The sequence below is a fragment of the Nannospalax galili genome, unplaced genomic scaffold, assembly GCF_000622305.1.
Source record: "Nannospalax galili isolate Female #2095 unplaced genomic scaffold, S.galili_v1.0 scaffold290, whole genome shotgun sequence".
NCBI classification, from domain to species: Eukaryota; Metazoa; Chordata; class Mammalia; order Rodentia; family Spalacidae; genus Nannospalax; species Nannospalax galili.
In genome coordinates, this window is record NW_008331486.1 from 5,759,459 (window position 1) to 5,782,235 (window position 22,777).

Sequence of the window (22,777 nt, forward strand, 5' to 3'; positions counted from 1 at the left end):
CACCCTTACTCTTTGGGCCAGGCCGGAAACCCACCTTCCAACTTCCTCCCTGCTGACTGTCCATGTACCTTAACAGCTGTGACTTGACAACCATTAACTCCCATAAACCTCACATCCACCCACTGCACCAATGTAGAGATGGAGGCACAGAGAGGTATGGTCATTTGTCCACAGCCACACAGCCCCTAGTGGGGGCTCTGACAGTGTCTGTCTGAGATCAGAGCCTAAGAAATAGAAACAGATGAATGGTCACCACTGGGCATATGTCAAACCAGGCATGCTACTTCCTGATGTCATTTGTACCCAAGCAGGGTCTGGGAACCAGGGCCCCTGAGCTCTGGCCCCAAATCTCAGGTCTTGGAGTAGGAACAGGAGAGTCATGTCAGTCCCTTGGTGTTTCTAGACTACCATGACCCACCCGCGCCTGAGTATGTGTGTGTGATGATGCCAATTAAATGAGGGAGTAGGTGGCACTGGAGGTCCTGAAAGGTGTCTGTTTTGTCCCTTGGGTGCTTGAGGTCTGAAGGTGCCTCTGCAGTTGGCAAGCCAAGGCCTCCCTGCAAAACTGCCATCTGCTCAAAATGTGTGGGAAAACTGGCAGGCCACCAGCCGCCCTCCCACACTGGGTGCAGCAATGGCCACTGATGCTGGTGAGCCTGCAGTTTCCTAGGCACTGCTCCTGCTCCGCTGTCCCCCAGTCTAAGCAGGAGGCACAAGGGAGGCACATGGGAGATTGCAGCATCTCCCTTCAGGCAAAGTTTTCATAGGGACAGGTGGACATGGGGGAGCCCTGGTTTTCCAAGTGAGCCCCTGATGGGTGAGGAATGTGGGCCCTTCACAGAGAGCCGTAGTGGGACAGTATGTCCAGGTGACAGGAAAGAACCATGGAGTCATGTTTGTTTCTACCATCCTCACCTGCGCACCTTCTGTGTGCCAGGTCCTATGTCTGCACATGGGGATCTGCTGGTCCTGTCTGCTGTCTTTCCAAGCTGGGGCTGGAAAGTTGGCCTCTCCTGCCCTGGGCTTAGACACTCTCAAATTATTGTGTGTCCTCATATCTCCTTGCCCTCCTCTGGGCTTTGGTCCCACCTTCGGGACAGTGATGGGGGAGTGTGATAGTCTCTACTCCCATTTTCCCTGTTTCCATCTGGTCTTTCATGATCAGAATGTTGACTGTGAATCCAGCACTCAGTACGCAGAGGAGGTGACACAGAGCTTCAGATTCCTCGCTGAAATTTGGGGATCCTCCTAGAGGAGACTGAGATTGGGGAACACTCCTCAGTAGCCCCTTCTAGCCACTGTGTCCCAAGCATGGGCTCAGCTTTCTGTGGAAAGGCCTCTTGAACCCTCTATCAGCCTTGTGCAGCAGTGTGTAATGCTCCATTAATCTAGGTTGAAGCTCAGAGAGAAGGATCATGCACAGGGGCACCCGGCAGGGGAAAGGCAGGGGTGAGATTTGAACCCAGGTGTCTTTTAACCACCCAGGTGATAAGCTGCAGTGAAATGAAAAAATGAGTCTCACAGGTGATTGACCTCCCCCTAGAGATTTGAACCCAGTATATTTGAGGAATCAGCATTTTAACAAGTAACCCTGGGGATTCTGATGCAGGCTGTGTGAGAGCCTCACTTGGAAAACCAGGGCTCCCCCATGTCCACCTGTCCCTATGAAAACTTTGTCTGAAGGGAGACGCTGCCCTCTAATATCTGCTGCTTTTTTTTTTTTTTTTTTGGTCTTTTTGAGACAGGGTCTCCCTGTAGCCCCAGCTAGCCTGGAACTCACTATGTAGACCAGGCTGGCCTGGAACTCACAGAGATTTGCATGCCCCTGCTTCCCAAGTGCTCGGATTAAAAGTGTGTGGCTTAACCTCTGATGTTTATAAGTTGCTTGCCCTTGAAGCAGTTAGGGGGAGAGGGGGGGTGCAGTTACTGGGTCAGGCACTATACTTGCCATCAGCTTCCTCAGGTTCCCTGGGCTTCCCACACTCTGTGTCACTCTAGAGACCTCTACCCTCAGGTGTACAGGGCTGAATGGACCCATCTGCTCACAGGGAGGCCTCTCAGGGAATAACTCCAGGAAAGGTCCACATCTCTGCATGGGGAGGGCTCTCTGTGAGGAGCCTCATCTTTTCCAGCCCCTCCTACCGTCTCCATGGCAACTACTGTTGCCATGGTTTTGCTTGGTGAGAAATTGGTGGGGAAGAGGGTGGACCGGAGGCCCCCACACTCAGTGAAACCATTGCAAGAACAAACATCCTACCTCTACAGTCCTGGAGACCCCCCCACACACACATACGAGGGTCAGTCCCCACAAGGAGTCACTGAGGATAAAGGATGGGGAGATGAGGCAGGAAAGACCCCAGGCAGTGACTCCCCTCTCCCCTGGGCAGCTGGGCCAGCTCTGTAGTACCACAGGCCACACTTCATTGCATGGTCTGTTTTCTTGTATGACTCTCCACCGCACTGTGAGAGCCTCGGGTGGGGAGCTGGCTGACTCATCTCCCATCCCCAAGGCCCAAGCACAGGACCTGGCACAGAACAGATTTAATTGGATTACATAAAAACCAAGTCTGGCTCCTTGGGTTTAGGGGATGGTTCAGTTGGACTGGGGATGTTTCCAGCCTCTGGGGTCCAACAGACACTCAGGTTTGAATCCCAGGTCTGGGGGTGTAGCTCAGTGGTAGAACACTTGCCTAAATGTATAGGAGCCTGGTTTCACAGCCCAGCACTGAAAAAACAAACGATAACAAAACAAAACGACTCCGGTGAAGTACAGCTCTGTTGTGTGACCTTGAGTGAATCACTTGCCCTCCCTGGGCCTCAGTTGCTCCATCTGTAAAGTGAAAATCTCTATATGAGAACTTTGACAACTTGGGGATTCCCTTAGGATTTACAGAATACCTCATGAGTACTAACCCCTGGGCTGGGCACAGTATACAGAGGTGGATGGAAAGTCCTGGCCCTGCCTTCCTGCAGCTCTGTATGGAAGAAGGAAACACAGTTGCCTGACACCTAGAAAGGACTAATGCATGTATGTCGAGTTTCCATCCTCTCCTTCCCCAATACCGTGGCCACTGCTCCCTAACAGCCTCTGCTTTTCCAGAGGCGGCACAGGAGAGGCTCCAAGAGGGGGCCTTAAAACTTGAAGGCCCTGGACCCTTTGTCCCTGAGCCTGGGGCACAGGAAGCTTTGTGAGTCTGGTTCAGCCCTGGGCTGAGCTCTAGTTTCCTCTCTTGGGTCTCCATGTGCCTCTCCCAGAGGCTGACTGACTGGATCAGTGTGATCTCTCAATTTCTGGTCTGCTTCCCCATTTCCTGGGTCCTGGCAATCCCATGACTGCTGGTTCTGACAGCCGATTCCTGGAGAGGCCTCCACCCTCTAGCCGGCCGGGAGAGGAAGAGTGGTGGGTGGGGGAATGAGAATAGCTGACAGGACAGAGGGGCATCCAGAAACACAGCTGAGATTGACATCAGCATGAGCAGATGTTGGGTAAACTGTCAGGTCCTGGGACAGAAGTGACTTTGGGACCCCTCAGTCCAGTCCTTCGAAAGGGGCTGAAGGTCAGGAGCTTGCAAAGATCTGAGTTCAGGGCCTGCTGTGCTATATACAACCCATGAAATGTGAACATCTCTGAGGCTAAATGTCCCCATCTGTAAAGTGGGGACAGTAACTGCATCCGCCTCCTGGGACTATTGTCTGGAGCCTGGGAGCTGCTGCCCACAAAGCAGCTGGCACTCAGTAGGCAATGGAGAAGCCCGAGTTCCACATCCACCTCGTCCTCAACCCTAGCCAGATGGGGCCTAGGGAAAGGGAACTGGGTCACCACCCACCCCCTAGTGGAAAGGAGGAAGGAGGTGTGGCTCCTGTTGCTGAAATCCAGCTGGCCACCAGCCACTTGGGCCACCCTGTGCCTCAGTTTCTCCAGAGTTGGCACAAGGATTTCCTGTTGACTTAGAACCAACATGGTACATATTCAAGGGACATCTGGGGAGCTTCTGGTCTAGTCTCTTGGCAGCCTACCTGCAGGGAATTTGGGGGAGTCATCCCCCCTCAGTAAGGTGCTGTAATGCCTGCTACTTTGAGGGAATTTTGTATCTCCCAGTCACAGGCCAGGTACTCTGAGGTAGGAAGGGAGATGCCCCCAGATCTTGACCCTCTTCTGACCCCCAACTTATTGCAGGGATTTCTTGCCCCGAGGATCTGGCATTGTTACCCGACGTCCCCTGGTCCTGCAGCTGGTTAATTCCACCACAGGTATGTGCCCTCCATCCGCAGCCTGTCATGGCCCCTCCAATTCTCTACCCTCTTCCTCAAGGTGATGTCCAGCCTTGCCAGATTAGCCACTGAAGTTACCCACTGAGTGACTGTAGGCAAGGCCACCCACTCCACCTTACCTGGACAGCGGGTATAATGCTGTGTAATAAAGACATGGATTATTGTGTTTGGAGGTGAAGGGAGCTGTTGGTGAAAGATGGGAGGGATCCAGGTAGGCTTCCTGGCTCCGATGCCCACTTCCCTTCCCCTACCGGCTTCTGGAACAGAATATGCCGAGTTCCTGCACTGCAAGGGGAAGAAATTCACCGACTTTGAGGAGGTGCGCCTGGAGATCGAGGCTGAGACCGACCGGGTCACTGGCACCAACAAGGGCATTTCTCCGGTGCCCATCAACCTGCGGGTCTACTCTCCCCATGGTGAGATCTGGCCTGCCCTTGGCCTTTGCTTTTTTATCTAGCCATGCCTCCTGGACCAATTCCAGGGCTCTGCCCCCATAGTGACCCCCCCATCTCACCCTCCCACTTAAAGCTCCACTATGCTTTGACTCCAAACACCTATGGCCACCCCCCCACCTTGAGCCCACCCTCCTGCCACCCTATCCAGTGCTGAACCTGACCCTGGTGGACCTGCCGGGAATGACTAAGGTCCCAGTGGGGGATCAACCACCTGACATCGAGTTCCAGATCCGGGACATGCTGATGCAGTTCGTCACTAAGGAGAACTGCCTCATCCTGGCTGTGTCCCCTGCCAACTCGGACTTGGCCAACTCGGATGCCCTCAAGATCGCCAAGGAGGTGGACCCCCAGGGTAGGCTCCCACCTGGCAGCTGGTGTACAATCCACGGTGGTCTAGTCTTAGTTTAGGGAGAGCCCTGTAGGGTCTAAGGATAGTGGTGGGAACAGATTTAAACGTGTCATTTTAAATATGTACCTAGCAGGGGAGATTCCATGATCACAAAGATAGTATTTCCAGGGTGAGGCTCATCAATTGCACCCAGGATGAACTGATGACTGTGATTTCCCAAAATTCGGGAAACTGGTGGTAGTGAGGGCCTGTGTTTGTGCTTTCCCCTAAATAAAAGAATTAGCCCAGTGTGATGGCATAAGCCAGATCTCTGTGAGTTCCGGACCAGCCTGGTCTACATAGAGAGTTCTAGGCTAGCTGGGGCTACAAGGAGAGCCTGTCTCAAAAAGATTAAAAAAAAATTTTTTTTAAAGAATCATTTTAAACTGGGTGTGGTAGCGTACATCTTTTGGGAGGGGCATTAAAATATTTTTTTTTGAGGCAGGGTCTTCCTGTAGCCCCAGCTGTCCTGGAACTCACTATGTAGACTAGGCTGGCCTTGATCTCACAGAGATCCACCTACTTCTGCCTCCTGAGTGTTAGGACTAAAGGTGTGTACCACCATGCCTGGTGGTGGAGCATGTCTTAATGCCAGCACTTAGGAGGTATGGGCAGGAGTATCAAGGATTGAAGGCCAGTGCCAGCCTTCATGACAAGTTTGAGGACAGCCTGGGTTACATGAAACTGTCTCAAAAAGCCAAAAAGGGCTGGCAAGATGGTTCAGTGGGTAAAGGCTGCCAAGCCTGACAGTCTGAGTTCAATCTCTGGAACTCACATGGTAGAAAGAGAGAACCAAACCTTGAAAGCTGTCCGCTGACCTCTACATGTGTGCCATGGCACACATACACTTACACATAAATAAATGGATAAATAAATGTAATTTCTATTTATTAATTTTATTTTAGTTTATGTGTATGAGTGTATCGCCTGCATGTATGAAAGTGCACCATGTGCATGCAGTGCCCTCAGAGGCCAGAAGAAGGTGTGGGATCCTCTGGAACTGGAGTTTTGCATGGTTGTTAGCCACCATGTGAGTGTTGGGAATCAAACTCAGGTCCTCTGGAAGAACAGAGAGCCATCTCTCCAGCCCCCAATAATATAATTTTTAAAAAAGAAAAAAAATCGGGGCTGGAGAGATGGCTCAGTGGTTAAGAGCACTGACTGCTCTTGCAGAGGACCTGGGTTCAATTCCCAGCACCCACATGGTGGCTATGAACCATCCTTAACTCCAGTTCCAGGGGAATCCAAAGCCCTCTTCTGACCTCTGCAGCATTGCATGACACTGGTGCACTTACATACATGCAGGCAATACACTCATACACATAATATAAAAATAATAAAGAAAATATTAAAAAATCATTTTAGCAGGGTTGGGGCTGTAGCTTAGTGCTATGGTGCGTAGCATGATATAGTTTGAAAAAACAAAAAAATCATTTCAAGCCGGGCATGGTGGTGCACGCCTTTAATCCCAGCACTCAAGAGGCAGAGGCAGGCGGATCTCTGTGAGTTCAAGGCCAGCCTGGTCTACATAGTGAGTTCCAGGACAGCTGGAGCTACAGGGAGACCCTGTCTCAAAAAGACAAAAAAAATTTTTTTTGATTCCCAGTGTGATGGTGCATTGAGGGGTCTCTCCCTCCCCTCGTGGGTCATTGGCCACCGTTCCACAAGGACAAAGGGAGCAGAAGTGACAAACAGGGTCAGGACGGCCAGTGAGCACTGACAGAAGAAAGCCCTTCCGGGGAGGCAGGTTCAGTGATACAAACAGCTCCAGATTCAGTGAAACAGCTCTGTTTATTCAGTGGGGGTCAGGGAAAATATAGTGTGGAGGCGGCAGCCAAAGCTTCAGCTGATAGGGCTCATAGTATGCTTTATTTACATGTGGTAGCGGGATCCTAGGGATACTATCATCCAACTATGGGGTAATGCCTGATTATCATATAGAAAAAATCTTGGGGTAGTGTTTACTCCAGGTAACTATGCCAAAGGTCATGTTCCAAATAAGGTCAGGCATCGTGCTTGGCGGCACTTTCCAGGTAAGTCAGGCAGAGAGGAGGAGGCCCCCGCTGAGAAAGGAAGTCCTTCCATATAGCACCGAGCCCCTTAGAGCTATCTGGACATGGAGGACTACAACCCTAGCAGCAGGATCCCCCAACAGTGCATGGCCTGGATGCCCTCTATGGGGAGATAGAGGCACAATGATCCTGAGTTCAAGGCCAGGCCAGATTAGCTATATCAACTTTGAGGCCACTTTGAGCTCCATAGCCAGATTCTGTCTCAGAGAAATAGGAGCACAACAAAAAGGTCATTTTGGCCACTTTGGTTCATGAAAAGGGGAAGCCTGAGTGGGCGAGGGAGCAGGCAGTGGATGAGGGGGGCAGTGGAAGGTGGGGAGATGCATGAGGTCTCTGAGTGAGGGCGGGGACAGACGTGACAGTTCTCTTGTGGCCATCCTCAGGTCAGCGCACCATTGGGGTCATCACCAAGCTGGACCTGATGGATGAGGGCACAGATGCCCGAGATGTGTTGGAGAACAAGCTTCTCCCACTGCGCAGAGGTAGGCAGATATCCTCACCACCCTGCCCTTCCCTTCACCTACCTCCCTGGAAGGCTGGCTGCCCCTGATCTTGACCCCACTCACAGGCTACATCGGGGTGGTGAACAGGAGCCAAAAGGACATTGATGGGAAGAAGGACATTACAGCTGCCTTGGCCGCTGAACGCAAGTTCTTCCTCTCCCATCCATCCTACCGTCACCTGGCTGACCGCATGGGCACACCCTATCTGCAGAAGGTCCTCAACCAGGTAGGGGAGCAGGCTAGGATGAGAATCATTTCAGTGCATCTTGAGGGTGAACAGAAGAGGTTAGCATGCTCCTCAACAAACCGAGATCCATTAAAGTAGAGCAGTTAGTCTCAGTCCCACAGTGAGGTAGTGACAGAGTTGGGCTGACCTTTCCTGTCTGGGGCCTGCAATAGAGCCCCGGGATTCTCAGCATGTAGAGAAGATCAGGAGCTTGTATGGATGGTGACACTGACAAGGGCCTGGGGGATGGGGGTAAGACTGGAATGTGCTCAGCTGAAGACCTTAGTCCCGAAACCACCAGCATTCCAGAAGCTTCCTTGGGATGCTGTCCATCTGGAATGGGGCTTCCAGAATATGTGTGTGTGTGTGTGTGTGTGTGTGTGTGTGTGTGTGTGTGTATGGTGTTGACAGTTGGGAGTGCCATAGACCTAGATTCCAATCCCAGCTTCAAGCTGGATGTGGTGGCACACACATTTTTTTTTTTTTTGGTCTTTTTAAGACAGGGCCTCCCTGCAGCCCCAGCGGTCCTGGAACTCACTATGTAGACCAGGCTGGCCTTGAACTCACAAAGATCTGCCTGCCTCTGCCTCCCAAGTGCTGGGATTAAAGGCATGCGCCACCACGCCCGGCCATGGCACACACCTTTGATCCCAGAATTTAGGAGGCAGATGCAGATGGATCTCTGTGAGTTCGAGGCCAGCCTGGTCTACACAGTGAGTACCAGGCCAGCTGTGGCTACAGGGAGACCCTGTCTCAAAACAACAACACTGACACCAATCACAGCTTCGTCAAGAGCAGAGACACTAGCTCTCTGAGCTTGCTGTCTCTAACAAAAGGATAAAGGTGACCAGACCCTGTCTCATAGGGTTATTGTGATGATTCAGGCAGATAGGGTGTTAGGGGAACTTAGCAGGCTTGAACATCTGAACTTAAGAATCCCCTTAAGGGAAAGCTTGGAACCCAGGGGGTGCAAGGGATCGGGGTCCCTCAGCCTCCTTTGCCCAAATGCATTTATTTGGTTCTGGTGTTTAAAATATTCAATTAGTCAAAACCAGGTTGTTTCAAGTTCAAATTCAGATTCCTGTCTTCTGTCAAAAATTGAATTGCGATGTATTAATTCCAATTGCTCATCCCCATGAGCACCTGTCTGATGCTAGGCCTGCCCTTCGCAGCTTTTGTCCACATCCAGACAGCCTCTTGGTGTCCCCTTGGGTGCTGCCTGGGCCTGTGGGCATCTGGGATTGTGACCCTGGTTTTAATCCTTTCGTTACCCCCACCTCCAGCAACTGACCAACCACATCCGGGACACGCTGCCGGGGCTGCGGAACAAGCTGCAGAGCCAGCTTCTGTCCATTGAGAAGGAGGTGGAGGAGTACAAGAACTTCCGCCCGGATGACCCAGCACGCAAAACCAAGGCCCTGCTGCAGTGAGGCTCCAGCCCCATCCCCAGGGCTGAACTGTTCCAGTCCCTCCCAGCCTTCTGGGCCCAGGGCTTCCTCCCTCCGCCTCCTCAGACCACAGCCCTCTCCCCAACAGGATGGTCCAGCAGTTTGCAGTGGACTTCGAGAAACGAATCGAGGGCTCTGGAGACCAGATTGACACCTATGAACTGTCAGGGGGAGCCCGCATTAACCGGATCTTCCATGAGCGCTTTCCTTTTGAACTGGTTAAGGTAGTCCTAGGTGAGAGGGTGGGCCCTGTCTCCATCTTCCAGGGGTAGAGGCAGGCCCTGACCAGCTTTTTGTCTGCTTTTCACTGCAGATGGAGTTTGATGAAAAGGAACTCCGAAGGGAGATCAGCTATGCCATCAAGAACATTCACGGCATCAGGCACGTACTGGGACCAGGGCAGGGACTGTACGCCAGAGGGTGGAGGCTATATATCTCAGAGGGTTTGAAGGGCCTCCCTCAAGAAAGACCTGAGAGTCCTGGTCCCCAGTCCTCTCAACCCCAACTTTCTGGCTCCCAGTTCAACAGGCTCCAGTTAAGGGATGTGGCTGGGAGGCCTGAGCCACCCCACCTGCTGGGCTCCTTAGTTGTCCCTGGGAGCATGACTTGGAGGCACAAAACACAGGTGGCCAGGGAAGCACCCCATAAAGCTAGGTCCTTTACCCCTCCCCAGAGCGAGACAACTCTGCTCAATGCCACACAGGTGGCTGAGCAAAGGACCCTATCCCACTGGGTAGGGCCTGGGGTAGAGCACCCAGATATGATTCTGCATCCCTTTATAAGAAGAGGGGTTTCTCAACCCAACAGACCCTCCCAAATTCTGCCCAACATCACCCATTCCACCCACTTCCCTCCTAGGCCACACCATGGCCCGTAATACAGAAAGGAGGGCTGGGAGGGTAGAGTGCTGTTTAGACCCCTTCAGGGACCCAGACCCACACTGTGCCCATTCAACACTTCTATGAACAAGATGGAAGTGAGTGTCCTGCATTCATGTGGGTTTTGTGCTTTGGCTAGGCATGGAATTTACATTCTGACAGCCACACCAGCCAAAACCAGAGACCTCACTCTCCTAGTCTTATCATAAAAAGGTCAATTCCCAGAGAGGCTTGTTAAAGAAGACACAGTTTGGCAATTTTCAACCTGTTCTTGGCCATAGAACCTTTTGTAGGACCACTTAAGATGAATTGGTACGGGCCCAGAGAGGGCCTCTGTCCTGCCCGGCACTGCTCAGCCAGCTGCTCCTTCCCCATGCCCCCCACCACTTCAGTCTCAGTAGCATGCATAGGCCTCAGCGGGGTGAGGGAGGTAGGCGATCACAGACTAGAGTTGTCTTGCCCCAAAGATCACCAATGGAAAGCCCCTCATTAGAACCTCCACCCACTGTATAGATGGAGATTCTGAGATTCACGGGGGGATTTCCCCCACCCCCCGCCCCCACAGGCACACAGAGCTCAGGGGTTGGGGAGGGACCCTGGCCTGCGTTTCTGGCAGGTGCCAGCCTGTGACACTCTGCCCTTCTCCTGCTCCGGGCGTTCAGAACTGGGCTGTTTACCCCAGACATGGCCTTTGAGACCATTGTGAAAAAGCAGGTGAAGAAGATCCGAGAACCGTGTCTCAAGTGTGTGGACATGGTTATCTCGGAGCTAATCAGCACCGTTAGACAGTGCACCAAGAAGGTAACCGGCGGCCCCTGGCCAGCCCCTACCAGCCCCTACCAGCCCCTGCCTCTGTCCTGCCCTGCACTGCTCAGCCAGGCCTCCTTCCCCATGCCCCCCCCACCACTTCCTCGGTAGCATGCACAGGCCTCAGCGGGGTGGGAGAGGCAAGGGGATCACAGACTAGGGTTGGGGGGGCCCTCTGAGGGAGCCTCACTACCCACCCACCCTGATCCCCAGCCCCAGAGATCAAAGAATTGAATACTCAGGGAACACCTCCCCCTGGCTCAGAAAGAATGGCACTCAAGGGAACCCTGGGCCCCTACCCTGCCCACAGAAGTGGGGTCGTCTTCCAGAGCTCTAGGAGGGTCCTGGAGAAGCCTTGGCTTGGGGACAGGTGAGGTACATGACCTTCTGGGGTGCTGCATGGGAGCCCAGGCAGCTATGGAGTGCAGAGGGCCCAGGACTGGAGGGTACCATGCCTCCCTGCTGTCCGTTGTCCTCTTCATCCACAACCTCTCACCTGGGAACTCTCACTCAGGCCTTCCCTCTCCTTCCATCCACATTCAGCCTTCCAGGGACAGAGCTGTCTCCTGCCAGCCAAGTCATCGAGTCTCACAGACCTGCCCAGGAAGGGATGGCTGGGAGGATGGTGCCCATTTCCCAACAGGAAAACTGAGGCTCAGGGCATCGAGTAACTTACCCCAGGTTGTATTCACTAAGTGGTGGCAGAGCTGTTACTGGAAGCCAAGGCTGTGGACTCCAAGTCCAGTGCTCATTGATCCTCCCCTAGCCTCCCTCTCCACTGCTGCCTTGGCCCCCTCGATCACCATCTCTACTCTTTCTGTCTTTCCTCTTCTTTTTCTTTCTGTCTTTTGGGGTTGAGTTCCTATAGGCCCTTTGGAGGAAAGGCAAGGGATGCCCTTAAGGAGAAAAGGAGGGGCAGGGGGTGGGGAAGCCGGTGGAGCACAAGCTCGGGCTGACTTCCTGAAGCTCAAGAGGCTTCATCTGCATCACAGACTTTGCCAGTGGAGACCCCCTGGAGTTGTGTAGTGCACCCTGGCAGAGGTAGCAAGTGGGGCTGGGCTTTGGAGTCAGGCCAAGTTTAAGAAAAGTGCAGGGGAGCTGAAAAGCCTAGAATTAAACAGGGTGCACGGCCCAGTCCTGCCATGGTTCTGGCCTGCGTCAGCTCCTTAGGAGAACCCAGCTGTAGACAAAAGTGGCATCAGAAGAGAGCAGGCAGGATCAGTGTTGAGGGTGCTTTGTAGGGGCGTCCCTGGCTTGAAGGACTGAACTAGATAGGGTTTTCTTGGACCATGGGCTTGGTCCTTGCCACCTCTGGCCACACTCCCAGAGTCCTGGGGGAGCTCTTGGCAACACCTGGAGGTATGACCCTGGGAGTGGTTGGGGGCTGGGTCCCATGCTCACGTTGTCTTCTGTTCTCTCTCTTTTTCTGTGTTGGTGTTTCTCTCTCTCCCTCCCACCCCATGCCTGTGCCATCCTCACCCACCCTCGAGCCCAGCCGCTTGGCTTTCACTCCTGGTCCTCTTCCCTTTTGCCCACCCGGCTGCTCCCCCTCCTGACCCCTCTTCCTCGTCGGGTGCAGGACGGGCCTCTTCACACCTGACCTCGCTTTTGAAGCCACAGTGAAAAAGCAGGTGCAGAAGCTTAAAGAACCCAGTATCAAGTGTGTGGACATGGTAGTCAGTGAGCTCACGGCCACCATCAGAAAGTGTAGCGAAAAGGTATGGCGGCCGCCTGGGAGGGGCTGGGCCCGGCCGTCGTCCCTTCCCAATGGCCAAGGCCACAGCAGATGTGATGGCCACTTGGCTCCCACTGGGACCCAGGCACCCGTACAGACCAGGCGATCCCTGGTTTGATATTTCCTGGCAGCTTATAACCCTGGGATACCTCCATCCAGGATCCCACCAATCCTACCCCAAGCTGTGCCCTACCCCAAGTTTCCTCAGCAACCCCTTTTCATCAGTAAGGATGACTATGACAAACTCAGTGATGACAGGAAATGGTGGCTGTTTATTGAGCAGCAGCATTGTGTAATCACTGGGCTGAGTACTAGTTCTTACTATCTGACTTAATCTTCTCAACCCTAAGAAATAGCATCTTTAGCCCCGCCTTACAGGTGACCAGGACTCAGATTTCAGAACCAGATCTAGGATCAGAGCCTGGATCTGGGGGAGCCATCCCAGGACTTCAAAACTAATTTGCCTCAAAGCATATTGGATTGCTGTAGGCAGCAAGTGGTGCAAATCAGACATGGGCAGACACTTTCGAATTGTCTTCCATCTCTGATGCCTTTTTCCTATCTGTCCACTTGGGCCATTTTGAGGACTTTAACCAGTCTGTCCCAAGCAGCACTTCCAGAGTGCACAAGGGGATCCATTGGCTGTGGGAGCTTTCCCAGAATCCCCACGCCGTCCTCATCCCCAGCAGTGGGGCCTGGGAGTAAAGCCAGCCTCGCCTGGTTGGAAAATGTCCCTTAAGCTGAGGTGTGTGTGTTTGTGTGTTTGTTTATATGTCTCTGTATGCATACATATCTATCTGTATAAGCTTTGAGGTGCCAGTAAGCATCACCCGATTCTTTTCTGAGGGGCATCGTGTTGTGGAGTTCTTTGTGTGCTGGTGCAGAAACTGGCCTGAGGCCCTCTGCCTGCTGGGCTCATTCCACTGCAGAAAGGTGCCATGATCAATATAAGTCTATATACCCATGATCAATAAGGTCTCTATACCCAGGACCTCTGCCTGCTGGGCTCATTCCACTGCAGAAAGGTGCCATGATCAATATAAGTCTATATACCCATGATCAATAAGGTCTCTATACCCAGGACCTCTGCCTGCTGGGCTCATCCCACTGCAGAAAGGTGCCATGATCAATATAAGTCTATATACCCATGATCAATAAGGTCTCTATACCCAGGACCTCTGCCTGCTGGGCTCATCCCACTGCAGAAAGGTGCCATGATCAATATAAGTCTATATACCCATGATCAATAAGGTCTCTATACCCAGGACCTCTGCCTGCTGGGCTCATCCCACTGCAGAAAGGTGCCATGATCAATATAAGTCTATATACCCGTGATCAATAAGGTCTCTATACCCAGGACCCCACTTGGCATATGCTCCAACTCTTGTTTTTCTTTCTTTTCTATCTCTATCTTTTTTGAGACAGAGCCTCACTCTGTAACCCAGGCTGGCCTAGAATTCACTATATAGCCTAGGCTGGCCTAAACTTCATGGCAAGCCTTACATCTCAGCCTCCAGAGTGCTGGAAACACAGGCATGAGCCACCACATGGACCTTAAAAACTAATATTCTGGGATGGCCAGGTGGCTCCACAGGTAAAAGCTCTTGTATACATGTGTCCATACACGTATACACACACACAATAATATAAAATACTAATTAAAAAACTTTCATATTTCTGCAAATCCTTTTTCTATTTTGGCTTGTTTATTTTGACCATATTTACATTGTGAATATATAAATATATATTGCTTTTTTCTTGCCGGGAGTGGTGGCGCACGCCTTTAATCCCAGCACTTGGGAGGCAGAGGCAGGTGGATCTCTGTGAGTTCAAGGCCAGCCTAGTCTACACAGTGAGTTCCAGGACAGCTGGGGCTACAGGGAGACCCTGTCTCAAAAAAAGACCAAAAAAAAAAATACATATGTATTTTTTTTATTTATTTATTGCTTTTTTCTTACTGCACACTTTCTGTGGAATTATTATGTAGCTGTAGCCTATATAAATGTTTTTTAAATTTTTTATTTATTATTTTAATTTTATGTGTATGAGTGTATTGCCTGCCTGTATGTAAATGTACTCTTGTCGTGCAATGCCCACGGAGGTCAGAAGAGGGTGTCAGATCCCCTAGAACTGGATTTTCAGATAGTTGTTAACTGCCATGTGGGTGCTGGGAACTGAACCTGGGTCCTCTACAAGACCAGCTCTTAACTGCTGAGCCATCTCTCCAGCCCTATAAATGTTTTTTGAGACAGAGTCTCACTATGTAGCCCTGGCTGACCTGAAATTTGCTCTGTAGACCAGGCTGACCTCAAATTCAGAGATCCACTTGTTCTCTGTCTCCTGAGTGCTTGGATTAAAGGTATATGTCACCATACTCGGATATCTAAATATTTTCAATAGTGACAGGAGAGTCCATTAAATAGATTTTCCTAACCATTTTACTGTTGTTGAGCATTTAGTCTCCAGTTTTCACAATTATAAAGAAATAGGGACCAGGGAGGTGACTCAGTTGGTAAAGTGCTTGTCACAAAATCATGAAGACCTGAGTTCAGATCCCTGGCATCATATAAAAAACCAGGTGCATGGGGCTAGAGTGGGGATGAGGGAAGCAGGTTCCAGGAAAGAATGTGTATGGTATTTTGGAAAATAAATCAATATAAATTTAATGCTAAAATTCCAAAATCAGTGCTCAGGGTTAAGAGCACTGGCTGCTCATGCAAAGGACCTGGGTTTGATTCCCAGCATCCAGCTAACAACCATCCTAACTCCAGTTCCAGGGGATCCAGTACCCTCTTCTGACCTCTGCAGGCATTGCATGACACAGGTACACTTACATACATGCAGGTAATACACTCATACGCATAAAATTAATAATAATTTTTTTAAAGAGCTGGGTGCAGCAGCATGCATGTGTAATCCCAGTGCTGGGGGCGGGGGGGTAGACAAACAAATCCCCAGAGCTCACTGGCCAGCTAGCCTAGCCAAATTGTGGTTCTAGGATAAGTGAGAGACCCTGTCTCAAAAAATAAGGTGAGGAAGCAATCCTGGAAGACATACAACATTGACTTCTGGCCTCCAAATGCATGTGCACACACATGTACATATATACATTGCATATAAAGATGTCTTATGTTTCTTTCTGTAGATTATTAGAATAGATTCCTAGAAGATTGATTGCTGGATAGAGACATTCAAAAACCTTAGAACACTTCGCTGAATTGCATTACAAAAGGAAAATAATAATTGTTGTGAATAATGAGACTTTGAAAGCAATCCAGATCCCCATCAAGAGGAGAGCAATATAGTGGAAGACTGCGGCTGTTAAAAGGGCAGCTGGAACCAGGCACGCTTTTAATCCCAGTACTCAGGAGGCAGAGGCAGGCAGATCTCTGTGGGCAGATCTCTGTGAGTTCAAGGCCAGCCTAGTCTACATGAGTTCCAGGCCAGCTGGGGCTACAGGGAGACCTTCTCTCCAAAAAAAAAAAAAAAAAAAAAAAAAGGCAGCTGCTCATGATGGCTCATGCCTATAATCGCAGCTCTATGGAGTGGAGCAGGAGGATGAAAAGTTCAAGATCATCCTTGACTACACAGTACTTGCCACGGTACGTGTCAGCCTGGGCTACATAAGATCCTGTCTGTAGCCCTAGCTGGCCTGGAACTCACTATGTAGACCAGACTGGCCTTGACCTCACAGAGATCCACCTGCCTCTATGTCCAGACTCCTAGGATTAAAGGCATGTGCCACCACGCCCAGCATAAGACCCTATTTTTAAAAACAGAAAGAGGGCCAGGCGTGGTGGCACACGCCTTTAGTCCCAGCACTTGGGAGGCAGAGGCGGATCTCTGTGAGTTCAAGGCCAGCCTGGTCTACATAGTGAGATCAAGGACAGCTGGGGCTACAGGGAGACCCTGTGTCAAAAAGACCAAAAAAAAAAAAAAAAGATCAGAAAGAAAGAAAAAGAAAAAGGTCAAGACATATTTGTATTGCTTCTCTTTACATGTCCTTCTATAACATAATGTGGGTGAGGGAAGCAGGTTCCAGAAAAGAATGTATATATAGTATTTTGGGGGAAGAAATCAATATATAGCTGGGCGTGGTGGTGCACACCTTTAGTCCCACCACTGGAGGGGCAGAGGCAGATGGAGCTCTGGAAGTTTGAGGTCAGCCTGATCTACATAGCGAGTTCCAGGCCAGCTGGGGCTGCAGGGAGACCCTTCTCAAAAATACAAAAATAATAATAATGATGATAATAATAAATAAATAAATAAAATTCCAAAGTCATAGTTACAAAATTGCTATCCATTTTTTTGAAAGAGGGAAAGGAACAGAGGAATCTCTCCTTTCTACTTCATAAAGGAGAACATTTATCTTAAAGATGACTATTTTTTCCTTTTGATTTAATGTTCAGCCACTTTTTCTTTAAAACTTTTTGGTTGATTTATTTGTATTTTATGTGTATGAGTGCTTTGCCTGCTTGTATGTAAGAGTACCATGTCTTGCAGTGCCTGAGGGGGGCAGAAGAAGGTGTTGGTTTCCCTGGAACTGGAGTTGTTGTTAGCCACCATGTGGGTGCTGGGAATTGAACCCGGGTCCTCTGCAAGAGCAATCAGTGCTCTTAACTGCTGAGCTGGGCTATCTTTCCAGCCCCTGTCCTTTCTTTTTTTTGGTCTTTTTGAGACAGGGTCTCCCTGTAGCCCCAGCTGTCCTGGAACTCACTATAGACCAGGCTGGCTTTGAACTCACAGAGATCCGCCTGCCTCTGCCTCGCAAGTGCTCAAGTGCTGGGATTAAAGGTGTGTGCCACCACACCCGCCCCCCCCTTTTTTTTTTAATCACTACATTTTCTAAATTTATCAAGTCACTATCACCAGATGTTTTTTCATCTCTGAACACAACTGTGAGTTTAATGTTAGGTATAGGATATTTTCAATAACTGCAAGAAGGAGCACACCACTGACCCCACTTGACACACAGAGGAAGGCTCAGAGAGGTTTAGTCATTTTTTTAAAGAGAGTCAGCAGGCAAGGGCTGGCTTTGAATCCAGGGCTTATGACTCCAGGGGCTGTGTCCCCGACCTCTAAACCGGTGGACTCCAATCTGGCTACTCCACTCAGCTAAGGACTGAGGGAGAAATGTTCCACTTTAAAAACTGGCTAAAAGTCCTGGAAGTGCTCAGTGGCGGCTGGCATGGAAAAAGGATGCTGAAAGGGACAGCTTCTCAAGGGGGCTGAGGCAGCCCTGTCCATGCGCGACGTGTGGAAAACTTGAGAAATGTGGTGTCCAGGCGCTTAGTAGGGAACTGGTCATGCTCTTTGGCAAATTGCTCCCTCCTTCCCAGCTGCACCCCCACCCCTGTCCTGGGAGGGAGCCTTGGGACCACCTCAAAGTTCTGGTTGCTGTGACTCAGTCCAGAATCTCTGCCCAGACTTGGAGGCTGCAAAGAGCCTTGAGTTGCAGCCGACCCAGCCAGCCAGCATTTCTAAGCCCCTGGTGTCCGGCTGGTTCTCCCAGGTCCCCCATGCTCAGCTGCCCTATCCTCACCCTTGGCACAGCCTCAGGAAGGTGGGATGTGGATCTCTCATGGCAGCCTTTCCTGGGCTGGCATTTTCAGAGTTCTTCTCTCTTCTGTGTTCTGCTGCTCCTGACCACCCCCCGCCCACCTCAGCCTCCATCCTGCCTTCAGAATCACCATGGTGGCCTAGGCACACAGTGCCTGGATCTCTTCCCACAAGATCCACAACAGTCCTGACCCAGTTGCAGGAAGAGAGACTGGGACCAGGAGCTGTGCTAGCATCCCTCACCTGGGGGAAGGACAACATGATTGGAGGTCCTAGTGGGTAGGCTCCACCTTCAGAAGCTCAGTGGGGTCCTCTCTCTGAGGAAGAGCTGGTACCAAGCCAGAAGATTGAGGTGCCTCTGCCTGCTCAGCCAGGCAAGGGGGCAAAGACATCCATCCTCCATTCATTTCCTCATTCCTTCAACATGCCTTCTTTGAGCACTGGCAATGCCCAGCTCCGCCCCCCAACCCCCCACCCCCTGCCAGCCTTTGGGGACAGTAACTACCCAGATGGGTGAGAGAGGCAGAATGTTGTACTGGGAGGACCCTGACTGTTCATGCTCTCAGTCTGGACAGGCTTCCTGGAAGAGGTGGCATCTAACAGTTTACAGTCAAGTCACCTGGGATTTGTCCAGACTCTAGCTGAGCTGAAGTCAGGGTTCCCACAGTTCAAGGTCAACCTTGGCTACATAAAAAGTACACTGGGTGCTGCTGAGCTCCTACCCCAGGGGAGCTAGAGAGCAACAGCATGGCCAGACAGCTCAGAGCTGGGCAGATGTGGTTGGGGATGATGGTAGAAGACAAGAGTTGCCAAGGAAGGCAGGACTGGGTGGGTTCTACCAAGAGGCCAGGGCCCAGCCAGGCCCCCGCGGGGTACTGCTCATGCTGCTGGTACCCCACCTCCGCATGCCCCCTCCACCTTTGCATGTCTGTGCCTATAGCTCCTGCATGTCCTTTGATGTGACTGCTGGTTTCCTCCTGTAACTCCTCCCTGGCTCTGATAAGGAGCATTGCCTGTCCCCAGCCTGACTCAGGAGGCCACTTGGCACCATGGGCCCTGCCTTCCTCTCGGTTTCTCCTGGATAGGACTCCGGAGGCTGTTCCCTGCCCAGTTCCTTATCTGGCTGTCACTCCAAGCCTTTAGGAAGGGCAAGGGTCAGCCCCAAGGGTTAGTGAATGCCTTGAGAGCTAAGGATGCTCCAAAGCCTTCCATCAGCCAGGTCAGTCTCCAAGATGGCCACTGTCGAGGTGGAGGCCCCCACCAGCCTGGTTCCTTCTGTAGTTGTCCCCGGTGAGAATTTCCCCTCCCTCACTGAAATTGTCAAGGTGGACCAGTGAAGAGGGTCTTAGAACCAGGAAGACCCTTGAATAGCCATTTGGAACCCATACTTGGAGGAAAGGGGTGGCCGTGGCTTGGGCTTGGTGCCATCAGCTTCCTGGGGCTCCAGGGCTCTCTTTCCCACCAGGTGTTCCATGCATACCTCCCACCCCACACCCCAGGGTCCCTGGACTTGGGTGGGGTTTGGGTGCCTGCTGCCCAGGCCCTGTGTGTACGTGGGTCTCTCTTGTCTTGCCTTTCCCCAGCTCCAGCAGTACCCACGGCTGCGGGAGGAGATGGAACGCATTGTGACCACCCACATCCGTGAACGGGAGGGCCGCACCAAGGAGCAGGTGAGCCTGAGGTCTCTATCTTCCTCTCTCCTCATGACAACTTTCTGCCCCTCTCTGCCTTTTTTCCTTAAGAGAATATATATTATGTACATACATAAATACATATATAATATATATTATATATACATAAATGCATCATTTTAACCATTTGCAATTCAGCAGTATTGGATACCTTGACATTGTGGTACCCATCACCCCATCGTCCACCAAAGACTTCATCTTTCAAAGTTGAAACTTTGTCCTTTTTTTAACCTTTTAAAAAATATTTTATCACTTTATATAAGTGTATTGCCTGCATGTATGTAAGTGCACCCATGTCACGCAATGCTCGTGGAGCTCAGAAGAAGGCATTGAATCCCCTGGAACTGAAGTTATAGATGGTTGTTAGCCGCCATGTGGATGCTGGGAATTGAACCTGTGTCCTCTGGAAAAGCAGCTTGTATTCTTAACTGCTGAGCCATCTCTCTAGCCCTGTAATTCTACCTTTTTAAAAACGTGGTTCTGGGGATAGAACACAGGGCCATATACATGCTAAGTATGCACTCTACCTCTGAGCTACATCCCCAGCCTATTTGTTTAATTATCTGAGGAACCGCCATACTGATTGTGTCACTTTACATTCCCACCGTGCCTTTCTCTCTCTTTCCTTCTTTTCTCTAATTCTTCCTCTCTTCCTCCCTCCTTTCCTTCTTCTTCTTCCTTCCTCCCTTCCCTCTCCTCCCCCTCCTATCTGTCCCCTCCGATCCCTCTAAGGAGATCTCACTATGTAGCCTAGGCTAGCCACAAATTTGTGATCCTCCTGCCTCATCCTCTGGAGTGCTGGGATTACAGGCAGGCATCACCACACCCAGCTTGTTCCTCCTTCTTAGTCTGGCTTTCTCAATTTTCTGGCAGTCTATCTGGTCGTCTCCCTTGGGCTTCTCTGTTTATTTGCTATGTCTCTGGTTAACGTTACACCCCTCCTTTTACGTTATATTCATCAAAGATTCGTTCATTCATTCACAAACAGATACTGGATTCTGGCTCCGAGCCTGGAGAGGCAGAGATGTTCAGGGCCCATCCTGGACCTTCTTGAGGCTCAAAGGCATCTCCTTGATTGTCCTTATCACCTCTGTTTGCACTTGCCTGGATTTCCCACCTACCCCCAAATCCTTAAGTCGGGTGCCATCATGTACATCTGTAATCCCAGATTCCTGGAAGATGAGGCAGGAGGATCATGAATTTGAAGCCAGTCTGAGCAACACAGGGAGATGAAATAATGCTGGGGAGATGGTTCAGTGGGTAAAGCACTTGCTGTGCGAGTGTAAAGACCTGAATTTAAATTAAAGTTAACAGATGTGTGATTGCGCACATCTGTTTGGTTTTGGTGTTTTGAGAGAGGGTTTCCTTGAAGCTCCAGCTGGCCTGGAACTCAGTATGTAGACAGAGATCCATTTGCCTCTGCGTCCTGAGTGCTGGGACTAACGGTGTGCACTACCATGCCCACCAGGCCAGTAGGACACTGATAATCCTGTGCTCCTAACAACAAGATAGGAGGTGGAGACAGGAGAGTTCTGGAAGCTCAAAGGCCAGGTAGCCTGGTTAGTGCAGCAGCAAACAACAAAGGGATCTTATTTCAAACGAAGTGGAAAGCAAGAACCGACACTGAAGGTTGTCCCTCTGACCTACACATGCACACTGGGGCACACATATACCAACACACACACACACACACACACACACACACACACACACACAAGACCCTTGGTTCTATCCCCAGCATGAGGGTTTATAAAACAAAACACAAAGCTTTCACTCAGTAGCACAGAAGTGATGAGTAAATGTCTTTCCATGTGCTCTTACCCACCACCTCCCACAGAAATCACCATGATGCAATTTGGTGTGTTGCTGCCTGGGCATTTTTTAGGCTCTTACACACACACACATGGCTCACATAGCCCAGGGCTGCTTTAAAATCTCTATGCAGTTGAGGATACCCTTGAACTTCAGATCCTCCTGCCTCAACCTCTTGAGTACTGAGATTACAAGACTAGTAATGCCCAATTTATGTGGTGTTGGGGACGGAGCCCGGGCTTCCTGCCTGCTAGGCAAGCCCTCTGCCACCCAAGCCACATCCTCAGCCCCACCTTTATCTCAAAGTATCATAACCTGGCTGTGCGTCTTGCCTTTTCTTCCCTCTAAAGATGGTTGTGCTGTTTAACATCTGTTGAGTCTTTCACGTACTGGACACGTGACTCACTTCATTTCACTGTGTCTTCACAAGTCCTTTTGGGGCAGAAATGCTTCATTTGCAGAACGTGAAGCTTGGGGAGGACAGGCCCCAGGCTCACAGGAAGCAGCAGACATGGGGCTGGACCTGGCAGTCTGTGTCCAGGAAGTCACTTTCAAGACTCAATTACAACACTAGGCATGGTGGTGCCGGCCTAGAATGCCAGCACTCAGGGTGGTAGATGGAGGATCAAGTGTTCAAGGCCATCCTCAGCTACATAAGGAGCTTGAGGCCAACCTGGTTCACATGAGATCCTCTTTCAAAATACAAAACAAAACAGAGCGATTCAAATATAAATCATTTCACATTCATAATTTGCAGTGTGTGTGTGTGTGTGTGTGTGTGTGTGTGTGTGTGTGTGTGTGTGTTCCCATACCACAACCTAGAACTCCCCTATTATTTTGAACATCTGCAGAGTGTTTCATTAAAAAGTCTTCACAGGGGCTGGAGAGATGGCTTGGCGGTTAAGAACACTGGTTGTTCTTGCAGAAGACC

General features: G+C 50.7%; 1 protein-coding gene and 1 pseudogene across 17 annotated transcripts in view; both read left to right on the top strand.

The window, feature by feature from the left end:
• The window catches only part of Dnm1 (dynamin 1), a 50,472-nt gene that overhangs the window by 8,407 nt on the left and 19,288 nt on the right, over nucleotides 1-22,777 (top strand). For 12 of the 17 annotated variants that reach the window (XR_003848242.1, XR_606965.3, XR_606964.2 and 9 more), the window contains exons 2-11: nucleotides 4,178-4,251; nucleotides 4,539-4,688; nucleotides 4,876-5,079; nucleotides 7,571-7,669; nucleotides 7,756-7,916; nucleotides 9,200-9,342; nucleotides 9,453-9,588; nucleotides 9,678-9,745; nucleotides 12,629-12,767; nucleotides 19,927-20,013. Coding sequence is in view for 12 of the 17 variants with exons in the window: in XM_008825462.2 (XP_008823684.1) it covers nucleotides 4,178-4,251; nucleotides 4,539-4,688; nucleotides 4,876-5,079; nucleotides 7,571-7,669; nucleotides 7,756-7,916; nucleotides 9,200-9,342; nucleotides 9,453-9,588; nucleotides 9,678-9,745; nucleotides 12,629-12,767; nucleotides 19,927-20,013 (1,261 nt within the window). In the remaining 5 variants the exon portion in view is untranslated. Of the gene's footprint in view, nucleotides 1-4,177; nucleotides 4,252-4,538; nucleotides 4,689-4,875; nucleotides 5,080-7,570; nucleotides 7,670-7,755; nucleotides 7,917-9,199; nucleotides 9,343-9,452; nucleotides 9,589-9,677; nucleotides 9,746-10,904; nucleotides 11,044-12,628; nucleotides 12,768-19,926; nucleotides 20,014-22,777 lie in introns of all 17 variants that reach the window. The other 5 variants (XM_008825481.2, XM_008825437.3, XM_008825498.3 and 2 more) reach the window with 1 other exon arrangement.
• LOC115069075 lies at nucleotides 5,195-5,345 on the top strand (annotated as a pseudogene).